The sequence below is a fragment of the Diabrotica undecimpunctata genome, chromosome 6 (genome assembly GCF_040954645.1).
Source record: "Diabrotica undecimpunctata isolate CICGRU chromosome 6, icDiaUnde3, whole genome shotgun sequence".
Classification (NCBI taxonomy): Eukaryota; Metazoa; Arthropoda; class Insecta; order Coleoptera; family Chrysomelidae; genus Diabrotica; species Diabrotica undecimpunctata.
In genome coordinates, this window is record NC_092808.1 from 32,158,299 (window position 1) to 32,185,819 (window position 27,521).

General features: G+C 32.9%; 2 protein-coding genes across 2 annotated transcripts in view; one reads left to right on the forward strand and one right to left on the reverse strand.

Moving 5' to 3' along the window:
* Positions 1 to 27,164, reverse strand: Fancd2. Its single transcript, XM_072534566.1, has 13 exons — positions 26,624 to 27,164; positions 25,683 to 26,118; positions 24,115 to 24,523; positions 22,595 to 23,006; positions 22,268 to 22,395; positions 21,259 to 21,487; positions 13,632 to 13,962; positions 10,910 to 11,218; positions 6,779 to 6,997; positions 4,742 to 4,912; positions 4,014 to 4,492; positions 711 to 1,067; positions 1 to 334 (listed from the first exon to the last, which is right to left on the reverse strand). The coding sequence occupies exons 1-13, from the start codon at positions 26,986 to 26,988 to the stop codon at positions 106 to 108; spliced, it is 4,074 nt and encodes a 1,357-aa protein (XP_072390667.1). The 5' UTR covers positions 26,989 to 27,164; the 3' UTR covers positions 1 to 105.
* The window catches only part of Trap1 (TNF receptor associated protein 1), a 60,795-nt gene that overhangs the window by 19,806 nt on the left and 13,468 nt on the right, over positions 1 to 27,521 (forward strand). Inside the window, exon 9 of the mRNA XM_072534567.1 lies at positions 27,272 to 27,396. Coding sequence (XP_072390668.1) covers positions 27,272 to 27,396 — 125 coding nt within the window. The remainder of the gene's footprint in view (positions 1 to 27,271; positions 27,397 to 27,521) is intronic.

Here is a 27,521-nt window from a genome sequence, read left to right on the forward strand (position 1 = left end):
ACTATGCTTTCTTCTTTATTTATCAAAATGAAAAAGAAATTCCATATATTAAAATAGAAAATATTACAAAATTTAACAAAACATACTACTTATATAAACATATAATTAGTCAAACACTTCACTGCCAACAGATCTATCATCTTCAGTGTTTCCATTTAAAATTTCGGTATCACTTTCATCGGAGGGCAGCAGTTCTTCATCACTATCTTTGTTGGTATCATCTGTCATTACTGTGCTTTGCGATAAAATTTCTTCTCCATGTAAATCTTTATTTTTCAAATGTCCCATCCAGAAAGCGGAGGAGCAGTTGTTTGCTACCAATGCTGCTTTCACCCTAAAATAATATTTAGTTGGATGACTGAATTATTTTTTAATTTTAATAAAGATCAATATTCATTAAAACCAAATACGATGGGTAGCAGAAATGGCCTTCACTTTTATACCAAGAAGACCAAAGTAATTGATCATAGATAAAGCAAATATATATATATATATATATATATATATATATATATATATATATATATATATGTTTGCTTTTCACCCAAGGGAAATGACATTTCGAAGTAGACTAGATCGCATTTTTTCGAATCAAAATTATTTAAAACTTATTTACTTTTTTAACGATATATGCTGATCAGGGACGTTTTTTTAAATATTGCATTTATATAAACAATTACATATAAAAAAATTAACAGTAAAGTAATTACCTGTAGACAAGCGATTCTAATGTCAATCTAAATTGCGGAACGTATGCCATCAAACTGGCATCCTTAGTAAACTTGCTGTAGCAACATAAGTGATGTAAAAACCGGGTGCTGCTCTGCATAGTTTTAAAAATGGTAACCACTTCGTCTTGTTTCGATTTCAGCATAATTTCCATCATTGGTATCCCATGTGAAAGGAATATTTTTAAAACTGCTATAGATTTTTTTAAGTAACAACCCAAGTTAGTTCTCGTTTCTTGTTTTTGGGCAATATTCTTCAGTCCTAGCAACGCGAGTGTTACATTGGTCCATACTATTATGTGTTGATTGTTACTGAGATGTTCTATTTCCGTTTTTGTTCTAAAATAAATGAAATATATACATAATGTAATTGCAAGAATCTCTTGTAAAAATTATATAATTATACAACTAAGGAGAAATAAAAATAATCAGGTTTCAGCTGTAAAGGATAAAGGAATATTTGCCTCTTTTAAATATTGTGTTTATATGGGATTAAGACAACAATTGATTGTAATGAAGATTACATTTTTAACTAAAAAATTGGTTTCGATTACCACTCCGAAAATGTTTTTAAAAAAATATTATTTAAGAATTTTGTTAATAAGAATGTATAACCGCCTAAGTTGTTGATGAAGTTATGGTGTTGTAGGCAACGTTCTTGCTGAAAAGATAAGGGGGTGTATTTTTTCCCTATGGACCTACAAATCCTGATTATTTTGTGTGTTTCTGCATTATCTGCATGTCCTTTAAGCATCTGTATGTGTGTGTGAGAGCGTTCGTGTATTGTGTGAGTGTTGCATATGTATTGTGTATGATTGGAGACAATGTGTTTCAGGTGTTTGGATTTGGGATTTGTATCTTTTAGACCCAGTTTTTCAGTGAGAGGTTAAAATTTGCAAACCTAGGTTAAATTCTAACCAATTTTTTAACCTTCTTAGCGTTTTTCAGTGCTCTAAACCAGGCTGATACAATCTCGGTTAGCTAACCACTTTTTTTCCTCTGTTGGTTGCAGTAATTCTGCTTGCGCATGTGCAAATGGCTAAATTTTAAATATATAACACTTGCTGTTTAAAGTATGAATAAAATCTGAATCACAATTTGGACTGTGATGGCATTCCTGTCCAATATATCATTTATGATGCAGTCAACCCGTGTTGGCTGCATCATTTGGCTTTGACTGACCACCACCTGCAGCTGTACAATACTGTTTATCCTTTGCATGGTTACATACTGCAGTTTTTATAAATTTGTCCACTTCTTCAGAGTTTTTGCTGAGCGTGGTATGCCATCGGTAGATTTTGAGTTAAATTTATTGGCAATCTCTTCCCATTGACAGGACTTTTGCTTATTGTTTATCACACCTGTTTCTCTACATTCTAATATTTTTGTATGGTCATTCACCAATTCTACCAATAAAGTAACTTCACTTTCAGTGAATTCACTTCCGTTCATATAGAACGTAAAATACCTACACATAATTAAAAAATCAACTTATTTAATAATGAAAATAATCTAAATCATAATAATGTAAAGATATCTATTATAGCTATAATGTATTTAACAAGGTAGATAATTCGCACGATAAAAACAAAATAACCTAACCTCTTTCCTTTCAGGTAATACTCTGAATAATGCATTCAATCAATGTACCGAAATATTTTACTGTACCTATGCGCAAGCGTAAAAACAAAATTCGGAGTTAACCCATCTAACGAGTATCGGTTAAAATCTTAGTCACATTAAATGGGTTTAACCTCTAACCTAGTACTGAAAAACTGATTTAACATACATATTTTGGTTACAGAAAATTAAATATTTTAACCCTGCACTGAAAACCCGGACGTTAATATCTAGGATTTGCCTTTATATATGTCTGATGATGATGATCTTTATATATGTTTCACCAAGTTTATTTCCATTTTATAATTTTAAGTTAATATTTTGATATTTTAAAACCCCAAGGTCATTAAAACGAGAATACAAATACACATTAAGACGAAAGGTAAAAGAAATAATAAATTAGACTTACTCATAATCAATTTAATTTAACTATCCAGACGACCGGTTTCGCTTTCTACAATATGCAAAGCATCTTCAGGTCTCGATACAAAGTTAAATAAATGATGCCGGTACCTACTCTATTAATTGATGGTTGAAAGAACATGGTTCAAACTATCCTGTATTGTTGATTGGAGAACTCAAGTCTGCTATTGTAATTGTTTGACAGTAAACGGGGAAGTTCTTGAGGAGACAGATTTTATCCAATGAAGTAGAGATAGGTGTAATGTAATTGTTTGTTTGATGAAAGTAATGTTCTATACCATTGAGTTATTTAAAAGTTATTTATATTTATTCTAGAGGTATATTTATGAAATGTGTGTTATTTATTGAGATTTTATTTTTGAAGGTGACAGTTGTGAGACAATGAATGAGATTAGATGTACAAATTGTGTGGGTGTGCAATTCTATCAACTTGTAATAATCAAATTTCTTTGATAAAGTTCTGTTGTAATATGTGGCAAATGGTTGTAAAGTCCAATATTTAAAGTTAAAAAATTAAAATTGAGGACACTTTAAGACACACAGAAAACACTTAAAAAAGGGGGGGACGAAACAGACATTAAATTTAAAAAAGGGGGAGGATTTGAAAGCACTACATCTCTTACTTGGAGACAATACATCACATACAATACAATACAACACATTAAGACATTTTATCAAATAACTTACGAGAAGTAATTCTCCAAAAGAATTACAATTTTTCCAATTAAAGTAATGACATTTGACATTACTTTAATAAACATAACCATGATTGTCTTCTTTTTTTTTTCTTCTACTTCTTGGAGATCTTTCGATCTGTTTAATTCTGAAGCTGCCTCTGGTTCTGCCTCTAACCTAACCTAACCACGAGTCATTTAATTTAAACATTTTTAAACCTATTTCAGTAGCTAGTTTCAACTACTTTTTAAAATGTTTCACTGATGATGGTCTGACTGAGCCGAAAACGTTTTGGAAAAATTGTAATCTTTTTGGATAAATTTTAATTATTTTTTCGTAAAATAAAATGTACTCATATGTCAAATAATGAATCTTGTGCAACGACATTCCGTGGCAAGTATGACTTGGTGAACTACAGCAATATGGTTTTTTCTAATGTAAGAATTGTCTAGTGTGATAGCAAATAGATAAATCCCACTCGAAAGTTGTATTCAGTCACCAAAATACCATTGTTATGAGATGTTTTATGCAAAACTTATTTACAATATTACTTTTACCTCGACTTACCTATTAACTAACGCGCTGCACAATCCGTTATAAAGCACGTGGAAATTCTGCTTATCAATGCTATTTAGCATCTGTAACGAGTCTTCTTTGGAAGCCAGACTTTCAATTTGTTCTTGCAAAGTTCCAATCAATCCTGTCAGCGTTTCTACATCAGCACTAGATAGATAAGTTTTAACCAAAACGTCTATATTCAGATAACAATTTCTTCCACTTTCTGGTATACCTTTAGAATTATACCAACGTCTTGAAAGCAGTTTTTCAGCGACGGCCGATATTTTCTTCTGAATATCAGGACTAGATGTCGTTATAGCGTAAAGAGCTTCCATAGTTTTTAATAAATATACAGCATGAGATAGTTCTAGACATTGTTCGTTATAACCAGAAAGTCTGTTGATTAATTCTATGATAAGACGATGTGCTGAATGGAGTGACTGTGATTGCTCCGATGAACGCATACTCTTTAACATATTTTTAAGTACCTAAAACAAGTTCAAGGACAATAAAAAAATTAAACTATATTTCTAGGTAAAATAGAGGGTAAGAAGGAACCTATAAGAAAACAAGTTGCCTTAAGTATCTAAAAATAGTAGTCTGATCTCCAAATTTAAATTTTTGCACGTTAGGAGTGGCTTCATTCGTATAAATGCTGATCTGGCAATCTCTATTCGCCAGCACCGTTTGTCAAATTTAAAGATTAGTATTCAGTATATTAAATCCATTTAACTTACCTCTAGATTACTAGAATGTTGGAAGCCTGTCCAGCTAAATATCAACAACAAAGATTCCAAAATCAGACCAAAACATGTTTTATAATTGATAGCTGTTGGTGAAAACATTTCTGCTAGATCAGTTCTACCGTCTGTTTCTTCTAGAAGTTTATTTAATTTATCAACAATGACCTACAAATAATATTACCTTTATGACAAAATTTCTTATAAAGTAAAACTGGAATTAGAAAATAAGTTCAGCCTACAATATCTATTGAATCAGAAAATGAATATTTCATCTTGAATTCAGCTTTGCCTCTAGAAATATTTGATAAATAATGGTTTGGCTATTCTCAAATATTGTTCGTAGAGTCATAGCATATCACAGTGTATTTGGTTATATAAGGTTTTATATGGTAGTAGTATATAGGTTTTTTTCTTTTCTATTTATACTTAGGCATAATGTCTGATATTTTCTTGAAATCGTCACTTATTTTATTGAACTAATATTCATAGGGGGGTAGAGGGTGGATAATTCTCTGCGATCCCGGCAGGGGATAGATCTACCTCACACCTGCCCATGGGAGCTCATGGATTTCCTTAGCCTCCCATCCCCGGGGAAACCATGTCCAAAACCAAAGCATTCCCATCTCCACCCTTTCCTCCCCCCACTTCCAAACCAACTCGCCAACACGCACTAGCCAAGCGTGGCTTTTGAATGGCTTAAAAAGCCAAAATTATTTTCCATAAAAGACGAAACTACTGAACTTCTCTCAGTCTCCGGCGGCTCCAACACCCCCAACTAAGGTAGCGGTTGGAACAGGTTTTGGAGAAGAGGGTGTTAAGAATCCCCGGAGAAAAAATCAGACTACTACAAAGAGCGACAAATGCATATTACTTCATACAATGTTAGAATTCTTATATCAGACCAGAAGATGATGTAACTGGAAGAAGAGCTGAAAAACATAAAAAATGGGACATCATCGGCCTCAGTGAAATAAGACGAAGACGAAGATAATATTTCATTTTAGAGGTGAAGAAGACACTTCAAATGGTGGAGTAGGATTCATTATACATAGAAAGCACACACAAAATATATTTGAAATTGTCAGTATAAGTCCCACGATTGTATATCTCATCTTCAAACTAAATGCAAGATATAACCTTAAGGTAATCCAGACATATGCTCCAACGACTACCCACTCGGATGAAGAAATTGAAAATTTTTATGAGTCTAGAAATAGCGTTACATGCCACACCAGCATCTTACACAATAATTATGGGCGACTTTAATGCGAAAATGGGGTTTAAACAAGATTATGCAGAAGTAGCAATGGGTGAGTATGGCTATGGCGAAAGAAATGTACGAGGGCAAAGATTGCTGAACTTCTTACACCAGGAAAATTTATTCATGATGAACTCTTTTTTCGATAAAAAGCCTCAGCGTAAATGGACATGGATCAGCCCAGATGACAGTGTCAGAAATGAAATAGATTATATCATAACAAACAAAAAAGAAATAATCAAAAACATCGAAGTACTCAACAATTTTTCAATAGGAAGCGACCACAGATTAATCCGAGCTAAGATACTATTAAATGTCAAATTGGAAAGAACAAACATGATCCTAAAAACAAGAAAAAAGAAATGGATTTCCCCAGAAAACAACGACCTGTATGAAGATACACTAACCAGACATATAAAAGACTTGCAAGACGAAATAGAAGATATAGATCAAGCAAATGATGGCATAATGAAGGCTCTAAAAGTCGTTACTCTTTCTATACTGTATACATAAAAATGTATGCCCGACTTTTTGTTTTTCTTAGCAATTAGGAACAAGAATTTGATACATTTTAGATTATTTGTCATCTATATTTTGCTCTTCCTCCTTCGACATATCTAGTATATCTTATTAACTTATGTAAAATACAATTTATTTCATTGTTTTATTGCTTTTGCTTGCGTAAACGAACACAATTTTTGTATCTTGATTATCCTTTGTCTGTGACACGCCTGAAGTGAATAAGTGGTTTAGAGAAAGAATAAGTTACTTACCCTGAGATGTAAGTCCAAATTCGGAAGCACGTATCCAACATCCGTTATAATATGAAGAGGTATAACTTCATTCAAATGGGACAACCCTGCGTTTTTGCTCTGCGTAGTGATTGTTAATTTTAGAACCAAGTCTTTCAACAAAAATTTTAACTCTTCTATCTGTAGCGTAGCTGCCTGTGAAGGAGTTGGGCTAGACTCGTCAGAAAGAGACAAAGGATACTGAAATAAATAAAAATTATATGAAATTTAATAGAAACTTAAATGTTGTTAATTTTAGAAACAAGTATAGTTTGGATGAGTATAGATTCGTCAAGGTAACATTGTACAACAAAACCAAGTTATTAAAACAGTAAACAATTATTATTAAAACAATAAATAACTTATCTGCCGTTTGTAAAAGCCCCAACAAATATTCTTTTTTTTTTTTTTTGGATAGACATCGTCTCTCCAAAGCTATGCACGACGCTTTTAGAACATACTTGGTTGTACATACATTGATACCATGCTACATAGCATGGTATCAACATAAATGGAGAGAAGCTTAGTCATTTGAGATTTGCAGATGACATTCGTATGGTTAATGCAATAATGTTTGAAAAATTATATCACGCTTCCTTGGAGATCGGACTAAAGATTAATATGCACAAGACGCAAATAATGACTAATCTGGTGCTAAATCGAAATATTGCTGTTGATGGAATGGATATTGTGCAGACTACACCGTATAAGTACTTAGGACATGAAATTCGGTTGGGCAGAGATAACCAGACATGTGAGCTCCCTCGTCGCTTAGGATTAGCCTGGGCAGCGTTTGGTCAATTAAACTATGTATTTAAATCGGATCTACCCATATGCCTCAAAAGGAAAATATTTGTCCAATGTGTGTTACCTGTACTCACTTATGGAGCGGAAACATTCATCATCATCATCTTTGGCTCTACAACCCTGTGTGGGTCTTGGCCTGTTCATGAATTAGTCTCCATTCCCCCCTATCTTTCGCCCTGGCTTTAAAATTTCTGACCTCTAGATTCCTCAAGTCATCTTCGACTTGAGTTTTAAATCTAGATCTTGGCCTGCCTCTCTTCCTGGTTCCTACTGGCTCTTGATATAATATCTGTCTTTGGAGGTCTCCAGTGTCCATTCTTTCAAGATGCCCTAGCCACCTTAGTCTATTAATTTTAATAGACCGGACGATGTTGCATTTTTCATAGCATTGATACAACTCAAAATTGTAGCGCCTGCGCCATATCCCGCTTTCTTGTACTCCTCCGTATATGTGCCTAAGTATTCTTCTTTCAAAGCGGTCTAACAGTTCTTCGTCGCTTTTTACCATCTTTACCAGCGGAAACATTAACACTCACAAAAAACGGTAGTGAATAAGATTCGCGTGACACAGAGGGCTATGGAGCACTAGATGTTGGGTGTCTCTGTTAGAGACCGAATGCCAAACGACTAAATACGTTGTAGAACAAAAACAAATGGAATTGGGCAGGACACGTCGCCAGATTATCAGACAACCGATGAACAAAACGTATTGTCGAGTGGAGACCAATACAAGAAGCAATACGGAGCAGAGGACGCCCACCAACTAGATGAACTGACGACGTGAAGCGTGTTAGCAATAACTGGATGCAAGCCGACAAGACAGAGACAGATCGAAAGAATGAGATGGAAAGCTGGACATTCGGGATAGAAGAAATAAAGAAGTTAGAAGCACTCGAGATGTGGCGCTATAGAAGAATGCTCGAAGTGCCGTGTATTCAAAGAGTTACTAATACCAAAGTGCTGAGACGATTACAAAAAGAGTGCGAAGTCATTAAGACAATTAAGGTGAGAAGACTGGACTACCTGGGCCATATTACTAAGGGTGATAAGGTATAATAGCAGCTCAGTAGACACTCAGACTAGCTGCAAATGACGGACGGATAGCAATGATGATAACCAACCTTTACCAACCAATATTAATAGGAATTATTCATAATTTTAGCCGAAAATACGTTTATTTTGAAGTTTAGATTTCTACTTCGGAAATCGTTTTTAAAATACCTTTTGAAAAAACGAATTTCAAAATTGGAAATCGAAACATCAAGCTAAACGTATTATCAATTAAAATTAAAATAAATATTATTAAAATTAACATAATTCTAATAAATAGTAAATACTTGACCAAATACATAGCATAATTCGCCCTGCTATTAGTCGCTAAACGTCTTGGACAATACTAACAGAAGTTACATAGCGTTATAAGTCTAGCAAACAAAAAAAATGAAATTAGTAATCCAAAATCACATGTCGTAACTGGTCAAAAATACCTGAAATCACGTGTCAATCATGATTCCCGGAAATTTTGAATTCGATCATTGGCGGCGCTTAAGAAAACATGATTCCAATTTTAAATATTTTTGATGCTCTGATTTAAAAATTGTCGTTTTTTTTTTCAGAGTAGTTTTTTTGGAATCGATGGTATAATTGTAACTTCTCTCGGAACATATACACAAAGGCACCTGAAAATGAACAGGCGGACTTACAGTAAATATGATAAATCATGTTATTGTATACTCAAGACCCCAATCGAATGTAATAAACGTCCGCTCCAGGATAAGAGCAAATGCCGATTCTGAGCACTATGGGCCGAAAATAGGATAAGGGCCAGAATTTTAAACATACAAAAAGGAAATACGTTCTCAACATGAACGATACAATGTAGAAGACTTGAAAAAAATAGAGAATATAAACAAAATATACACATCAAACTAGAAAACAGCTTAAAACATGAAAACACAAATGAAGAGTGGGAAGAGTGCAGAAACATCATGAAAGAAGCAGCTGAAAAATTACTAGGCATAGAAGGTAAACAAAGAAGAACAAGAACGAATGACTGATTTGACGAAGAATGTCAGATTATAACAGAATGAAAAACATAGCATATGTACTAATGCAACAGGGACACAGAACCCGACAAGCAGAGAAGGAATATAAATAACTACGTAAAGTAGAAAAGAAAATCCACCGCAGAAATAAGGCAGAAAATATGAACAAAGAACTTCAAGAACTACAAGAACTAAGTAATCCAAAAGAGACAAAAGCAGAAAAGAATTCAAACAAAAAATGTGAAGAGATAAGGATGGTTATATAATGACAGAACATCAAGAAAAACCAAGAAGATGAAATTCGTGAATGTTAAAATGAAAATGGTTTAGATTGTATTGATATCTCAAATGTTTATTTTGTAATACTCCAACGTTTTCTATTGCTTTTAATAATGTGTTCTTATGCTATGCCATACGCTAAATAAAAAATAAATTCTTCGCTACTGACACGCTTTTTGGTAAAAGTCATAGTAAATGAGTATGACTCATTTAAAATTAAAAGTGAAACTGGAACAAAACCATGAAGTGGAGATATCCAGGATTGGCTAGTATACCTGTTGAATACAACGCATGTGGTGTTCGTGTGTATCAAGGTATAAAAAATGCTTATTAAAAGCTTAAAATTTTTACTTTAAAGATCTTTTCGGAATTGAATCATTCCATCATCAGTTTAATAAAAAGTTGTTAAAAAACATTGTTTGGCCACAGAAAAACACTGAAAGGACATCAGTAACAAAAACAATCCTCATGGAATTTACTTTTATTTAGACCGTTAACTTCACTAATTAATAAAAACTAAAAATGGGGGCTGCAGCACAGATCAGAGGTAATGTAAGTCGACTAAATCTCACCAGCTCCGGGGGGTCATGTTAGATGCCCCCATTTTTAGTTTTTATTAATTAGTGAAGTTAACGGTCTATTGCATTTACCTTTGTAAATTCCATGAGAATTGTTTTTGTTACTGATGTCCTTCCAGTGTTTTTCTGTGGCCAAACAATGTTTTTTAACAACTTTTTATTAAACTGATGATGGAATGATTCAATTCCGAAAAGATCTTCTTTAAAATAAAAGTTTTAAGCTTTTAATAAGCATTTTTTATACCTTGATACACACGAACACCACATGGTGTATAGTATTATCTGCTATTTCCACTTCATCATAATGAGCATTTGCTATATCAGCAAAAGTAAAATAATTCAAGAAGAAATATTATATTAAAATAATTATAATTAAAGAAATTATTACAATAATTGAAACCTACCTTAAGTAATAATACTGCGTCAGTGTCCAAATCCCTAAAATGGATTTTATGTTCTACGCTATTGGATATTTTAGATGTAGACGCTTTTCGCTTATTACTTTGTATGGCGACAGTCGAATTCACTGTATCATCTGCTTCAACAGTGGCGGACGTTTTAACTTTCTTCTTGGGATTTTTGGTTTTCGTGTCGCTTTTTGCGATAATATTTTTATTTGCTTCGTGATGTAGATCGAAGTAACTAGCAGGAAATTTGTGATTAGGAGATTGAGCTAAGCATTTACTAAGATTACTTTCCACTTCAAGTAAATTCTGAAACAGCGAAATTTTTATTAACATAGAAATTTTTCGAAAGAGATTAGCAGCACAGCGGAATCGCGTAAATGTATGAAAAAATCAAACCGTCTGAAACAATAAAATGTAACCACAGATCGCGCGACCACACACTACTAGGGGTAGTAAACGTAAAAAGATATATAAAATAAATTAAAATATATTACATTAAAATAAATTAAAATTCTTCTTTTTCTTCTTCTTTTACAAGCTTTTGAAATGTGGTTGTATAGCCGAACACTAAAAATACCTTGGACAGCTAAGCAGACAAATGAAGTAGTTCTCAACAGAGCAGAAGCTACTCGTCAGCTGATCGATAGCGTTAAATCTAGGAAAATCAGTTCGAAACAGAAGTGGAAGATCAAGTGAATAGAGCAAACAAGATCCGCAGGTTGTCTGAATGAAACAATGTGGAGAAATGTAAATATCGGGAAAGAAATGAAAGGCAGAATTTACAAAACAGTCATCAGACTAATAATGAGATACGCGACAGAAATACGACCTACACAGAGAGGACAAAAATGATAATAGAAACAGCAGAGATGAAAATACGTAGAAAAATTGAGTGTAAGATATTATGGGACAGAGCTAGAAGTACATATACGACGGAGATGTAAAAAGGAAAACATCAAGAGCTAGGTAAGAAATAGAAGAGTAGAATGGAACGATCACATAAGCCGAATGACAACAAATAATTGAAAGTTAAGACGGCGAGAGACGGTTCACCAATAGGAAGACGATCAATATTAAGACCACGAAAACGGTGAAACGACAACTGGAGGCACATAGAAAAAGGCATAAGAAACGACAACTGGAGGTTTTAGCATATTTAAAACTTAAAACGCCACGCTTGCCGAGCGGGTTGGCGAGTGATTCTATACAATCCCTAAAATTAGGGGATTGCCACTTCCGCCATCCACGCCGTACTGAAGGTATTCTTCTCCGCCGTGTCTGCCGTTGTGGACTTCATCCGTGACCCTGGATAAGAGACCCTAAGCAGGTACTAGTTTCCCGGGTCAGGAAACCCCTGAAATCTGCGGAGGGCAGGGATTGATTCATTTTCCCTGATAGGACTATCCAGAGGAGTTCCTACCCGCTTTACCAAAAAATCTGCTAAAAAATTAGAAACAACGCAAAGAGCAATGGAATGAATCATGCATGGAATATCACTAAGAGACAAGATTAGAAACACCGAGATAAGACGTAGAACGAAGATTAGGGATATTGTGGAAGAAATTACAAAAATGAAATGGCGCTGGGCAGGTCACGTAGCCCGATATAATGACAACAGGTGGACACGGAGAATTCTAGAATGGAGACCAAGGACGACAACAAGAAGCATGGGAAGACCTCAAAAAAGATGGGTAGATGACTTAAGAACAGTGGCAGGCAAACAGTGGATTAGATTGGCGCAAGATAGAGAAAGATGGAAGCAATTGGGAGAGACCTACATTCAGGAGTGGATGGAAAATGGTTGACAAAGAAGAAAATCGAAGGAAGCCTCGTAGTTGAACAATGTCAGAGAATGGACCGGGATACGACGGGAATGGAGAGTCGAAAAACTATTCAGAATATCTCAAGATAGAGAGAATATTACTATAAGGCACGTTAAGAATATGAAACCTTTTTTTTACATATTAGCATTCAAGCATATAACTTGCAGAACTGAAAAATATAATAAATCCGCATTTGAAATGTGGTAATATAGACGCATGTTGAGGATTTCCTGAATAGACAAAGTTACCATAGAAGAAGTTTTATAAGAATGAGTAAAGAGCGCGAACTCTCAGACCATGAAACGTCGCAAACTAGAATACATGGTAAATATCATGCATAATGAACGATACGACCTACATTGGACCATACTTCAAGGGAAGGTGTATGGAAAAAGGGGTCTAGGAAGAAAATAAATATCCTGGTTGCATAACCTATGAAAATGGTTTAACTTGACTACTACCGAACTTTTTAGGGCAACAGTTAATAAAGTCAAAATAGCCACGTTAATTTCCAACATCCTTAACAAATAAGCACGGGTAAGAAGATATTAAAAATACATTATGTAAGTTAAAATGAGTAGACTATATAGATTACATTTAACGTTATAGAATAAGATACATTACAGATATACATCCAAGCTATATTGAAAAAATTTCCATTGTATTTGTTTATACATAATGCGTTTCACTAAATTGTTGCTTTGCGAGATGTTAAAATATTTAACTTTACTTACTTACTTTAAAGAAAAAACCGCAATATAATGAAAAATGTTCCGTATAAGAACGGAATTTTTTTAAAAATATATTTTGAACTTTATTTTATATAACCGATTGCCATCAAGTAAAGATCAAATAAAAATAGGAAATAGAAAAATAATTATTAAGTCAGGACATACCCCTAATCTTTGTATAACGCGCATCCGTAACTTCTTATCTTTTTGGGTAACAAATCCACTGATCAGTTCTCTAAACCAATTACCACAGTGGAACAAACAGTCTGCCACTTGTTTTACTTGTTCAGAATCGAAGTAGTCCACATCATCGAACCGTGGTAAGATTACGGCAGATCCCAATAAAGCATCTATCGTTGAAAGATTTCCGTCTTGTTGGCGGTAATGAAGTAATCTCAACAAACGGAAACGCGGAGCCAAAACCAAAATAGCAGGATTCTTCTTCAAAGTTAGTTCGCCTATATTTATTCCCATTGGTGAATCCACTTCAGATGACCTAAACAAAAATATAAATTTTATATCTAATCCGGCCTAAAAATGAAAAAATGATCGATTTCACGGGAAAATTTATTACAGGTTTAATGTCATAGGGGAGACATCGTTAATGAAAAATGCTCAGTGCAAAAATTCAACATGCTCAAATGCTTATTCTCCTGAGACCAATAACGTACAACGGATGGATTATGTTTATTGTGAATTGTGAAGGAGGACTCATCTGTAAACAAAATATTTCTTAAAAAATTATTATTTGCATGGCATCTCTCCATCATAATTTCACAAAATTGCATCCGTTTAAATTGATCATCAGGAAATATTTCCTGAGTTGTCTGCACTTTATAAAAATGGTAGTTGTTTCTTTTCAAAATATTCCTCACTCTTTTTGCATTCAAATCAACTTCATCGACAATTTGTTTAGTTGAACACGGCGTTGCTTCAGCCAATGCACGAACTTCAATTTCTCTAATTTCTCGTTCTTGAGAAATTTTCTTTTCGCGAGTTTGATCTGATGGGCAGCATTTTTTACATCTGCCATTAGTACAGCAAAACTTTTCAAATTGATGAATAATGGCCAATACAGTTTTTTCTATAGGTATTGGCCTCTTTTCAAAAGCCATAATAAATAAATTGATAGTTTCTTGTACTGAATTGCCTCCAAAGTACCATTTTATTATTTGTACCTGTTCTTCTGTTGTATAAACAGTTGGCATATTTAATTCTTATCTTCACACTTACAAAGTTACCTTACGAAGAAATACATAGCATAGCGTTCGGCCTGTCTCGTATGCATTTTACCATTCAAGAGAACGGACGAATGGCGATGTTGCCAAAATTATCTTATTTTATTCAAAATTGGGTTACAATTTCGTCAAATAAAAATGCGAATCTGTAAATTTTTCATGAATTTAAGAAATTTTGTACCAGTATTTGTGTCAATTAGTGTTTCATTTTTAATATCATCATCCAGTTTTGAATGGCAATATAACCGCGCCATTTTTTTTTTTGTCTATTTGCTGAAAATATGATTTTATATCTGTGTTAGATATCCTGTTTAATTCTACTATACCGACCATAAACTGTTACCTACACCGTATGTGCATATTATGTATAAAGTGACTCCTAAAATCGCGATATCTCAAGAATGGTAACTCTTAGAGAAAAAATTATACAGACTATTTTTGTAGAGAATTTTAAGATCTACAACTTTGGTTTGAGGTTTTTTTTTTTATAAAACTTACCATTTTCGAGAAAAATACAGAAACCTAAAATTTTGACGTTTAACTTTTATAGCACACACACGATTGATGTCGATTTTTAAAACTTTATTTATAAAGGCAAACCCCAGCTCTCCACCAATATTTGTCTTCCAGCAAATTTTTGTTATTTGACCACTATTTATATCTAAATTGACCGGATTATAAGGCACATAATCATTTTCACGTATTATCAAGGTTATAATATGTTACTTTCGGCCATTTTTGCAAAAATTATTAACATTTATTCAATAGTACTAAAAATCTATTTTTTACAATTATCTCGGCAAATTATTAACTGGCAAAAATTTAAATTAACCGTCTATTCATAAAAATAGGTTCTGAATACAAAAATCTATCATAACATAATCAAAAAATATAATATGTAAAAGAAATAAAATAAGACTTACTCACAATCAGTTTAATTTTACTACCAAAACCATCGGTTTCGCTTTCTACACTTTGCAAAGCATTTTCAGGTCAAACAATACAAAGTAAATTTAAATGCTGAAATTATAAAACGCCCATATTAGGGTGCTGTCTTATAAAGATCCAAAAAAAATTTAAATAGGGGGCTTATTGGCACTACATCACACTACATACTTAAAAGTTTTATGTCTGTTTTGTCCTTTTAATTGTGTTCTGTTTGTCCCTAATTGTCCTTAATTGTTTTAGTTTTATAATTTTAACATATACGACATCACAATTTTCTGCCAAAACAGAAATCAAATGCTTTTTATCAAAAATTTGATAATTACAAGTCAAAGAAATTGCACACCCACAAAATAGTACATCTAATTTCATTCATTGTCATACAACTGTCCTCTTACTGTAAAAAATTTCAATAAATTAACACACATTTCTAAAATATATCTCTTGAATAAATATAAATAACTTTTAATAATTTAAATAATACTAGCGGACCAACTCGACATCGAGTTTTTTAAATGAAATTTTTATTTTGCGAGAAAAATTAAGAGATCAATACAAACAATATAAGCAAGAATATACGTAACATTCATCATGGATATCATTTAGCAGTTAATTTTGCATGCTGATCACGAATCCGGTGTCAGATTTGCTCTATCTTGACGTTTTATGCGCGTTTCGGGTCACTTTCGATGTCGGATCGCAACCGGAAATACATATTTAGATTCGTCTCGACGAGACCTTTCGATCCATATATACATTGTGGGGTCTAAAACTTAAAGTAAATTTTAACTTCCGGCCATCTCAAAACCGGAAGTGAATTTTTGTACCAAAAGTATATCTTGACAATCTCATACGTAATACTAATAATATTCCGAAAAAATATTTTAATTATCTAATATGGTTTTTGAGTAAAGTGGTGGACAAGAAAAGGGCTTAGCGTTTTAGTATATAAGATAAAACATCACTTTCATTTAACAAACAATCACATATACCTTACTCCTATTTCATTTGTTAACATCTCTCCCCTCAAGAAACATTCTCGTTAATTGTCAGACAGTTACAATATTAAACCGAAGATCACCCATCATCCGCAATACAGGATAGTTTGAACTATGTATCACGAATCATTAACTAAAAATTCTTGTAGACATACTTTGTCTTCTTAATCAATATTATGCATATTAATAAACACAGACATGTAATATTGGCATAATTACTATAACCTTTTTTGATCTTTATCTTTATAAGACATCACCCTAATATGAGCTTTTTATAATTTCAGCATTTAATTTACTTTGTACCGTTTAACTTGAAGATGTTTTGCAAAGTGTACAAAGCGGAACTGGTCGTTTTGGTAGTAAAATTAAACTGATTGTGAGTAAGTCTTATGTTATTTCTTTTACCTATTTGAATTGCACTCACACAAGCAACACATTCATGATTAAAAAAATATAAGTAATCAACTAAGTAAAACTTAATTTTCTGACTTTGGTCTGTTTATAAAAAAATCAGTATCTCGAAACGTATTTTTTTTCATTATTTGTCCCCTGTGACTTAAAGCTATGAGATACCTGTAATAAATATTCCCATGAAATCAATCATTTTTTCATTTCTAGATTGGTTACGCGGCATTCCTTAAGTGGAACAATGCAACACAAAATGCCCTCAATCCCAGAATTCAATTGTTTTTTTTTACATTCTATGTGATTAAAAAATAAGGTTCAACGCAATTTTAGCCCGTCATCCCATTCCTCTTCCCCAAAAACGTCATTGTTTCGTTTATTTCATTTATTATTTTTTTTCGGTAGGTAGAAATCGATTTACACACGCATAGTTGAAGCTTTTACAAAACTTGTCTATTTTTTATAGACCCGTAGGTTCAGTGTACATAACCTAAAAATGCATTTTTTAAATACCTTATAACTTTTTTGGAGATGGCTGCAATATTTTTTTTTATTTTGTGTATTTGATCAAAAACTATATCTTTGATTTTTTTCGCAAGGTGGCAGGCTAAAATTGCGCCGAGCCTTATATTTTAGGCACATAGAAAGAAAAAAATTTTAAAAATTTTAATACCGTAAGTGAGGGCATTTTGCCTATCGTCGTTGCGCGAGCAAAATCTGCTATGTGTAGAAAACTAAATTTTACAGGGGAGACATAAAACTGTTTTGTTTGAAAATGGTACGTTGTGTAAGATAGTTGTTTATGGAAGATATATGTAGAATAATCATATGGTTAATGTAAAAGCGTATTTTACTAAGTCTGAAATAGGCACTGAGATTTATTTTTGTTTTTGTGAAAAAAAAATTACATAGCAGATTTTACTTGGGAGATTTTAGTAAATATCAGATTTTGCCTAACATGTTCAAACAAATTGTTTCTTTTATTATTGATTTAAAAATAAAACAAATAAATATTCAACTATATTTATTGAGAATTAAACAAAAACAGAAACAAAAATTAGAAATTTCTAAACGAAACATTAAATTTACTGAAACATTTTGTAGTTTAGTTTGAACTTATTTGTGTGTCAAACTGTCATAGAATGCATGACTTTCCCGGTCTATAAATCTTTTGAGATCTTGCAAATTATCATATTTTTGCTTGTCAATAGGTCGTGGACTATCATAAAGCTTAGGTATAGGGTTGAAGAGTGTGTTAGGGCGTCTTTGTGGCAGCAAAGCATAGTCCTCAGGATGTCGAAGTTTGAAGTATACACACCCATCAGGAGTGTATTTGAGTGATCGTATGTCGACAACTCGTGGATCTCCTACAGACTTCCCCGGTCTTATGCTGTTGAAATTTGATGGGACACTTTCATAGTTTAAAAAAAACTCGTAATGTACTTGATTCACAAAATAAGGCTGGCGCGGTCGTGCTGATTTCATTAGTGTTACATAGTGAGATGGCGTCCATATTGGAGCTATGAACACAGATTCCAGTGTCGAGTGAACCGAGTCTACTTCCATCATAGTATGACCAGATTCAAGTATGATCTGCTCAATTGTGATATTCAATTCTTTAGCCAGATCACTTCGAGCACTGCACAAAACTTTGTTTCGGTTCTGATAATTGCAACCATCGGATACCAAAACGAACTCTGTATAACTACGCGGACAGTTACGAATGAAGTCCACAATACATGACGTAAATTCGTTTGATGATACCTGGCCATCGGCTTCGTGCCATACGTACATGAATACATCTCTTGATTTCAGGTTATATAATGTAAAATTATGCAACTGAAGTTTATGCCTATAGTAAGCAAGAGATGCGAGCAGTTTTGGACTCAATAGAACACACTGCAAATCCATCGTTACTACAAGTCTTGTTTCTGAAACAGACTCTTTTGCAGCTGCCTTGGCTTCACGTGCTTTATTCTTCATTACAATGTGAAGATCATACTCGGACTTGCTTACATTTCTAGTTTCAAACTCAACACACTTGTCGCATTGGTCTTTCCGAGGATGATGTATGGAGATTTTCTTTTTATTTAATATTTGGCACATAATCTTACGTGACACTGAATCAATATTATTTTCTACACACCAGTGTTTGTAGATTTTGTGCATATTATTGTATGATTTAAAATTACTTTCAACATACTGATATTCTGTCTGACTCCTGCAATAATGACTTGGAACTTTCGGTAAGAGTTCAATCCAACTTTCAACATTTTTACGATTAATTTCTGATTTTGATACAGAGTTGCTTTCTTCTTCTACAGCTGGCTCTGTTACATCGTTTGTGCCTGTAGTATTTGCTGGTGCCGTCCATCGTAAAAATGTATCACGACCAAGATTAAGTGTGTTTAGAAAAAACATTCGACACACAAAGATTCGATTGCCTGACGAAGGTGATTTTAAATGGCAATCATGTGAACAGGCTTTCTTCGGTTCGACATTGTTTTAATTACCTCTTTTTCTTTGTTTCGGAGAGTGTATGTCAACATTACTTTGTACGAAAACTCTTTTTGCCTCCCAACTTGTTAAATTCCAAAACATAATGTTAATCTCTTTTCTTTCGGTGTCTGTTATTTGGGCACAGAAATGAGTTCTTTTTGTTTTCTGTTGGACATCGTCATGTTTACATCTTGGCAGTACACCTCTCTCCTGTCTTTCTACTGCCTGAGTTATCTTTCCTTTTTCATTTTTCTCGAAGCCAATGTTATGTTTTTCCCATCAATCGATTCTTTTTAGCTGTCCGTCTCTTATAAGCTGGTGCTCTTTTCCTGGATAACCTAGTAATGGATTCCTCAGTTTGGTCGACCGCAGCTATGTCCTGGGGTTGGTCGACCGTAGGTGTGTCCTGGGGTTGGTCGACCGTAGGTGTGTCCTGGGGCTGTTCGACCACAGCTGTGTCGAGAGGTTGGTTTACCGTAAGCGTGTGTTTAGGTTGATTGACAGCAGTCGTGTCCTGGGGCTGATAGACCGCAGTTGTATTCTCAGGCTTGTCGACAGCTGGTTTGTCTGGGGGCTGATTGACCGAAGTTGTTTCCCCCATGTATATAGAAGCAGAATTTGGACGCGAGTGTACTTGGACAGAAGTGGTTACGATTGGCGTCCAATTTGGATCATTATAGTCATCATCCGAGCTAAAATCTTCGTTGTCGGTAGTACTTTCATTCAAAATTTGTTCCATTTCAGCAGAGGTTAAAAAACGCCTTCTACCATTGCTTCTATGAGCCATTGTCCTGAAACAATGGTCATAATAAATTTTATGCATAATTTTATATTATAATTTAATTATTAAATAATTTAGTTCGGAGCCTAATAATTGAGTAACTGAGAAAAATAATGTATAACAAGGCTATAATATGAGTTCATGATGCACCTAACCTCAAAAGAGAAAATAAAATTTTGAAATGATTTTATTAGCAGATGAATTAAAAAATTAATACAAACCTTGATTTATAAGTCCCCTGTCGAAATAGTTTATTATAAACTAAAGAGAAACACTAATTTTAAAATTGCAAAAGAATGCAAAAGAAACAAGTTATTACAATATGCACACACTGCACCATAGAATAGATAAGTTGTGTTGCGTGGTAGCGACGCACGGCCGCTAGAGTTTATAAATAATGGACTATTCCAATCCAACGCCAACTGCGAACGCGGACGGCAGCGAAAAGTTTATAAATCGCCCGTATAATACTGCATTGTATGTAAAAAGTACATACTCAGTCAAATTCATAATGAAATTAACACAAAAGAATGTATTTTTAATATAAAAGTGCCTAAAATATAGTTACAGCGGAGAATTTAATAAAGTTAAAATCTGTTAAGTGCACGTAGTCGCTCAACTTTTACAAAGAGCAATTTCGGTTATATGCAATTTTAGTACTTAGCAGATTTTACCTCACCTGAACACATAGCAGATTTTAACCAAAAGTTTATAACTTGGTTAATTCTATTCATAGCCTAGAGCAGATTATACCAATGTGTTAAGAATTAAATTTTGGGAATTTCTGTGCTCATAACTCAATTTCACCAAAAAGTGTACATAGCAGATTTTGCTCGCGCAACGACGCTATGCAAAATATCCTGTGTTAGCACCGTCACGATTTTTGTACATAATAACCGCACACATTTAATGTTACCAAATCTTACCTATTTAGAGTATACTGAGAAGTCATTTCCAAATCGTTAATAGGTTGTGGTAAAGACTCTGAAATGTACGTTTTTCTAAATTCTTCGGTAACGGTTTCATACAACCACGCCAAGAAAAACTTATCCAACTGATACTTTGAAATAAGCATTGATGCCAACTGATCATAGTACAGACCTATTAAATCGGGATATCCACTACTGCATGTATTAGCAAGTTCTAATAAGCTACCTAGAAAGCAAAAACCATTATGAAATAAATATAAAATATCTTACTAATAATAGTCTCCCTTTAAGCTGGATTTATAGTTTGACGGATTGTAGACGTAGGCGCACAGGACACATAACAAACGGACTGTAAATATGTCAATTTATTAATCGACGGGGTGGAATTTTTGTGCATGAGTAGAAACAGTGGCTAGAGTTAGCGACCATGAATGAGTGACATTAACTGACATTCAACATAACCTACAAATTATACGAATCATAAACAAACTGTGTGTGTTTATTTATACTATTATTTATTATATTTATCCGTTTTGCGTGGAGTAACAGAAGCTCAACCAGAAGGTAACGCTTTCTTCTCCGTTCCATATTTATTTATCAAATTTATCCAAATTCTCTGGCAATCTTTCATTGAAAAAGTATAATGCAAAAACACATTAACAGTGGTTATACCGGTCATTTGAAGTTCTTCGGAAATTTTTTTCCAACTATTTTGTTTTATTTCCTGGTCTCTAAAATGTTTACTGGATTTATCGTATATGTGTGGATAACTCTGAATTAGGCTAATTAACAACTCATATTTATCTGAAATATTGAAATTATACTATATCCCTTGATTATTTATTATTATTTTATATATCTCCAATGCGTCGACGTTTACAGTCCATCAAACTACAAATCTAGCTTTATACCGGTAGCGTGGCTTTGGGATTATATATAGCAGAGTAGTCTGCTATCTCTTGGGCCTAAAAGATGTTTATAAAAAATAGTAAAACAAACAAATCACCTGCTTCCCGTGCTGGGCCTCTAGGCAAGCTTGAAAGACTCTTCATAGAAGTTTTAGGTAGCTCACGAGTATCTTCATTCGAAATACGAGCTATGCTTCTTGCCATAACCACTGCAGCTATAATACCTCTGAAAATAATATTCCAATTATAAAAAATCATAATAGAGGGGTTGAAAAATCAAAATAATAAATATTACTTGAAAGAGTAACACATGTTTCAATTTGGTTAAAGATTTTAAAAAAAATTATTTTAATTAAACGATTTATCTAAGTTAAACTAATTTCGTGCAATAAACTTTAAACTTTATTTTATGAATGCTTTATTACCTGTATTTTATCGATTTTTTCGTACTACATAACTGCTTTCTAATTATGATATGAATCTCGTTTTGTGCTCCTGACATGGAACTGTCAACATCAGGTCCACAAGTTAAACCACACAATATTTCAAACACAATCTTGACATCAATTGGGTCAAGAGAATCAAGTTTTTCCAGAAGTCTCATTAATATCATAATATGTTGCTGTAATTTTTCCTTTTTATCAGTTAAAGATGAAATGATACTCAGCACAGTACTAACTGTTTTTTTATCACTAGCTCCTGTTAGTACTATCAAACTATTCAGTATCTCTCGTCTATATATTGACTCAGTGTATTCATGATTGAAGAGTAACTTGAATAATGTTAAACAAAATTCTTTTATTATTTGATCTCCAGAACTTCGTGCTAAATGGGAACCTGAAATATAATATTATTACTGTTAGGCAATTAAAAAGAAATTTATTGAAGAAATAAACAAATTCATGGTGAAATGAGAATGCTTAGAATGTGGAATATGGGGTGTCAAAAATGATAAAATTTAAAATGAGTTTATTAGAATATTGTTCTGAAGCTATTTTCTTGTGGCAATAAGCCACAATTAAAGTTAAAGTAAGTTTATTGACGTTTGAGAATGATTTCTGAAGTGGATATTGAAACGTCAATAAACTTACTTTAACCTTTAATTGTGGCTTATTCCCATTTAAATAGAATTTATTAGGAAACCACCAATTGATGCTAATATTAAAACATAGGGTAAGGTCCATAATGCTGTTCAACACTGAAATATGAATCACTGATTAAGAAGAACTATAAGTCTTTGAAGGAGATTATGTTATGTGTTACAAATGTTACATGTACTCAGTGCATATGTACGGAGTAGAAATGTGGACATTGAAGGCGGAAACTCTATCAAAACTTCAGGCTTTTGGGCTATGGTTATACAGAAGCATCCTGAAGATACCATGGACAGACAAAGTCACCAATGAAGAAGTGCTGCGGAGGATGAACACAACCGCGGATTTGGTCAACATCGTGAATGTAGCTGCAGAACTTGAGACATATAATGAGAAATCAAGGCAGATTCGAGCTACTCCAATGCATTTTGCAAGGTAAAAGTGAAGGAAAAAGGGCCCCAGGACGAAGAAGAATAATCTTGGCTTGCTAACCTGAGAGCATGGTATAGAAAGACCTCAACACAGCTATTCCGTATAGCAACCAACAAAGTCATCATAGCCAGAATGATCGCCAACAGTCGGAACAGACAGGCACCTTAAGAAGAGGCCTTGCACAGGAATAAAGTCAATGATGAACAATCAAACAGAATTTCATGAACTTAATCCTTAACATTACTTAATAGATAAGCAATCAAATATCACCTGTGAATTATTCCTAATTTTGACTAAAATCAGACTTCATAATGTAACTAAATACAAAAAAAATAACAGTTAGTAATCATTAAAGAACAATTTTTATTTCATATCGAGTTTTTGTTAATAAAAAAATGATAAAAACGAAATTGACTTACCTATTTCTACAATAGATGTTAAATAATCTTTTAATAATTGCTGTGGTAAATACTTGTCAAACACTTTTTCCAAATTGTTAATTTTAAATAATCCAGAATGAACACGTTTTCTAAAAATGGCTTCGATTATTCTCTTCTTGAATGGTGCTACATTATAGAGCATGAACATTATCAAATAATCTATTGGCTTATGATCAGATGATGACTTGATACTTGAAATCATATTTAACCAAGCTTCAGATGCAGCTTTTGATGAAAGAGTGAAAGATTGAAGCTTGTTGAAAATTAATATTTTAGAAGATTCTTTATCTTTGCTCTTTTCTGGTGTCAGCATGATTGAGTCCAATGCGTTGCGAATTTTTAAAAGAACTGGGACAGAATTTTGTGATTTACAGTCTGACATCAAAAACTAAAAAAAAAAATTAATTATATTTTTTATAACTTGTTTTGAAATAAAAATCGAACACAAAATAAATTAAAATGGTAGTCAATTTAATCAGGAAGAATAAAAAAAATTCATCAGAATTCACGTTGTATTTCATTTTTACAAACTATGTATATATTTTAAAATGGAACATAACCACTCAGCTCAAAGTTTCTGAAGCTCCACTTATGTGGTTTATTGAGTTATTCTGCTGTAACTATCTTCACACTTTTGTTGGTATAATCTGTTCATCTACAGCTAGAAATTCTTCTTTCGGAACTATGAGTAGCTAATCCCTGATTTGGCTCAGAACAGTTCTGATTTTGAACAGTCTGTTATATCCAGCTAATGTTTTATCAGATCATGTCATTATTGTTATTTAAATGCAAGAAACATTGTATTTCGAATCTATTTTCATCATATCACTAACTACTGTTGAAACTTTATTTAGAAGATCCTAAATGAATTTGATAACAACAGGCTCTGTTGCTGATATATTACTATCATAGTTTTCTGCTACACAAACGGATCAGTTACAAATGTATGCTATATCCTGGGTAACTTGTAAAGTTTAATACCATAACATTCTGAACACCTAATGCCAAAAAATATAGTACTATTGAAAAACTAGTCATCCTTGACAAGGCATAACATTCATAAATATTAAAATGTGTTAGCCAGAAGTGTAAGCTTGTTGAAAATTAAAAACGAGTATATTTATAATATTTTTATCCGTGTATAAAAATAGTTAAGTACTTAAGGAGCATTATCATTATCAAAATAGTCATGTGTGTGATAGCTTGATAAGCAATTCATGTGTGTGATAGCTTCATAAGCCCATTCGACCACTAATTCCAAGGAAAGGGTGGATATATGTTTTTGAATCATTGTACAAAAATTTTACTTGGCTAATTAATATTTTCTGTCACAAGCCTGTTTAACATTTTTGTATACCATCTATCAACAAGCAAATAATATAGTATACTTAATAAATAATATTAAATATAAAATAATATCACAATTTAACAATTGAAAATTTGATTAAGTTTGATATTGTCCTTAGCAGTGAGAGTATTAATGCAATACTTCTCGTTACACCCAATCTTTGTAGATATTGTGAATTAATATGAAAAATTGTACTTACTGACAATAGAATGGGGAAATCTTTTAAAGAAGTGCCACCACTCATTCTCTCCAGTATTCTATCCTGAACTTCAGTTCTCATATCAGCATCTAAGTCCAGTGCATTTAAACAATCTATTATAGCTCCTGTCAGCTCATCTTTTTCATCAAGTAGCTTACACAATTGCTTTGTAGTTTCACTAAATTGGCTGTCAGGTATAATTTCAGGTATTGTATCTAAGATCTCTAATTGAGCAGGATAAGTAGCAACTTCGAGAATGTCTATTAGTTTGGTGGTGATGTTTTCTGGATCTTTCATGTAAGGTAAATATCGAAATGAATTTAAGAGAGAATGTAGCCATGATGTATCCTCAGTTGATTCACACGATATTGAAGTTATTTCATCAAGAAGTACTTCAGTTACTTCTGATTGCAGACATCTGACTTTAAGAAAAATTCTGAAAATAAGGATTTTTTATTAATTCACATTTATTGATTTTATAATATATTAAAATGTTAGTTCTTAACTTACTACAGCAAAAATACTGGATAGTCTTATACATCTTTAAAAAATATATATTAAAAAATTTACAATGCTTTTATTGATGTATGCCATTAAAATATGTGTTAAGATAGACAAAGATCTATCAAAATCTAGACATTAAGTCTAGACACTTAAAATTAACAGTTAAAAATAAAAGAATCTGAAAACATCAAACTTAGTTCATCAGGGAGAATGTAAATTCCTTGGAAGAGAGAATAAAACATACATCATAATCTTTCTTCAATAAATAGGACTGAACAAACTATTTTTACTAAATATGTTACAGTTTACTTCTTCCTTGCTTGAGTTAGTTCTCATTCTTACTGGTGATTCTACCAAAGATAAGAAAATAAAATTGCCAATCGGGATAGATTAGCACAGATCTATCAGGTAAATTACTCACTATACCACAATCTTACCTAAATAAACTCTCCTGCTCAGTCCTTTGTTTCGCACTTGTACTAATAGTCTCATCATTACTTTTTCTCAAATAAGTTAACGCTAGAGCTTTCTTAAAGTACTTTTCCTTTTTGCATAAAATCTTTAAACCAGTCATAAAGCTCTGAAATACATCATTAGATTGTTCCAAATACTTTTCTAAATCTCTTACAACTAGTGATTGTTCTTGTGTAAGAATGTGAGGCTCGTCTCCGAAAGACAGTTGTATTCCAATTTCTTGTAGTGTTATCTTAAACATTCGTATCCGAGTCTTGATATCCTGAGACATTTGAATTGAGGAGACACTTTGTGAGGTTAGGAATCGACTACTTTGTGTTAAAGACATTTTCAGCTATAACAGTAGAGATTCACTTCAGAATTAGAGATATAATCATCAACTACGTTAATAAAAAAAGATCAACAAAACGAGCTCAGTAGACACACTTTCAGCAATTATAAGATTTTTTACTCTAGTTTGGCGGTTTTATTTTGATTTGAAATTGAAAAAACATAACCAAACATTTACATTACAAATATATTGACAAAAGTGGCCTTTAATGTAGTTACATATACAGTCAGATCTGTATTCAAAGAAATAGTATTTATTGTAGATTTTTTTTTTGTTCTAGGAAAGTGCTGCAAATTTATTATTATTCGAATCATCGCATGAAGCTCCCAACAAAAAAGTAACTTTAAATGACTACCTGGCAAGAGCTACAGATAATAGGACTATTTATTATTTAGCAGCTCCAAGGTAATTGTCTTTTTTATGTAAAATTCAAATGTGAATATTTTTCTCTGTCGTTTTTATTTAAATGGTTAATTCAGAACAGGCATACTGCTTCGTATAGGAGTATTATTTCAAGAAACATGCATTAT

What these genes read in the sequence shown, in the direction of transcription:
- Fancd2 (XM_072534566.1), bottom strand. Translation starts at nt 26,988, where the DNA reads ATGTCTTTAACACAAAGTAGTCGATTCCTAACCTCACAAAGTGTCTCC. An exon ending in ATTTCCCCATTCTATTGTCA is followed by an intron (nt 24,524 to 25,682) that starts GTAAGTACAATT and finishes TTTTTTTTTTAG; the next exon opens with TTTTTGATGTCAGACTGTAA. An exon ending in TCTCAGTATACTCTAAATAG is followed by an intron (nt 13,963 to 21,258) that starts GTAAGATTTGGT and finishes ATTTTTGTTTAG; the next exon opens with GTCATCTGAAGTGGATTCAC.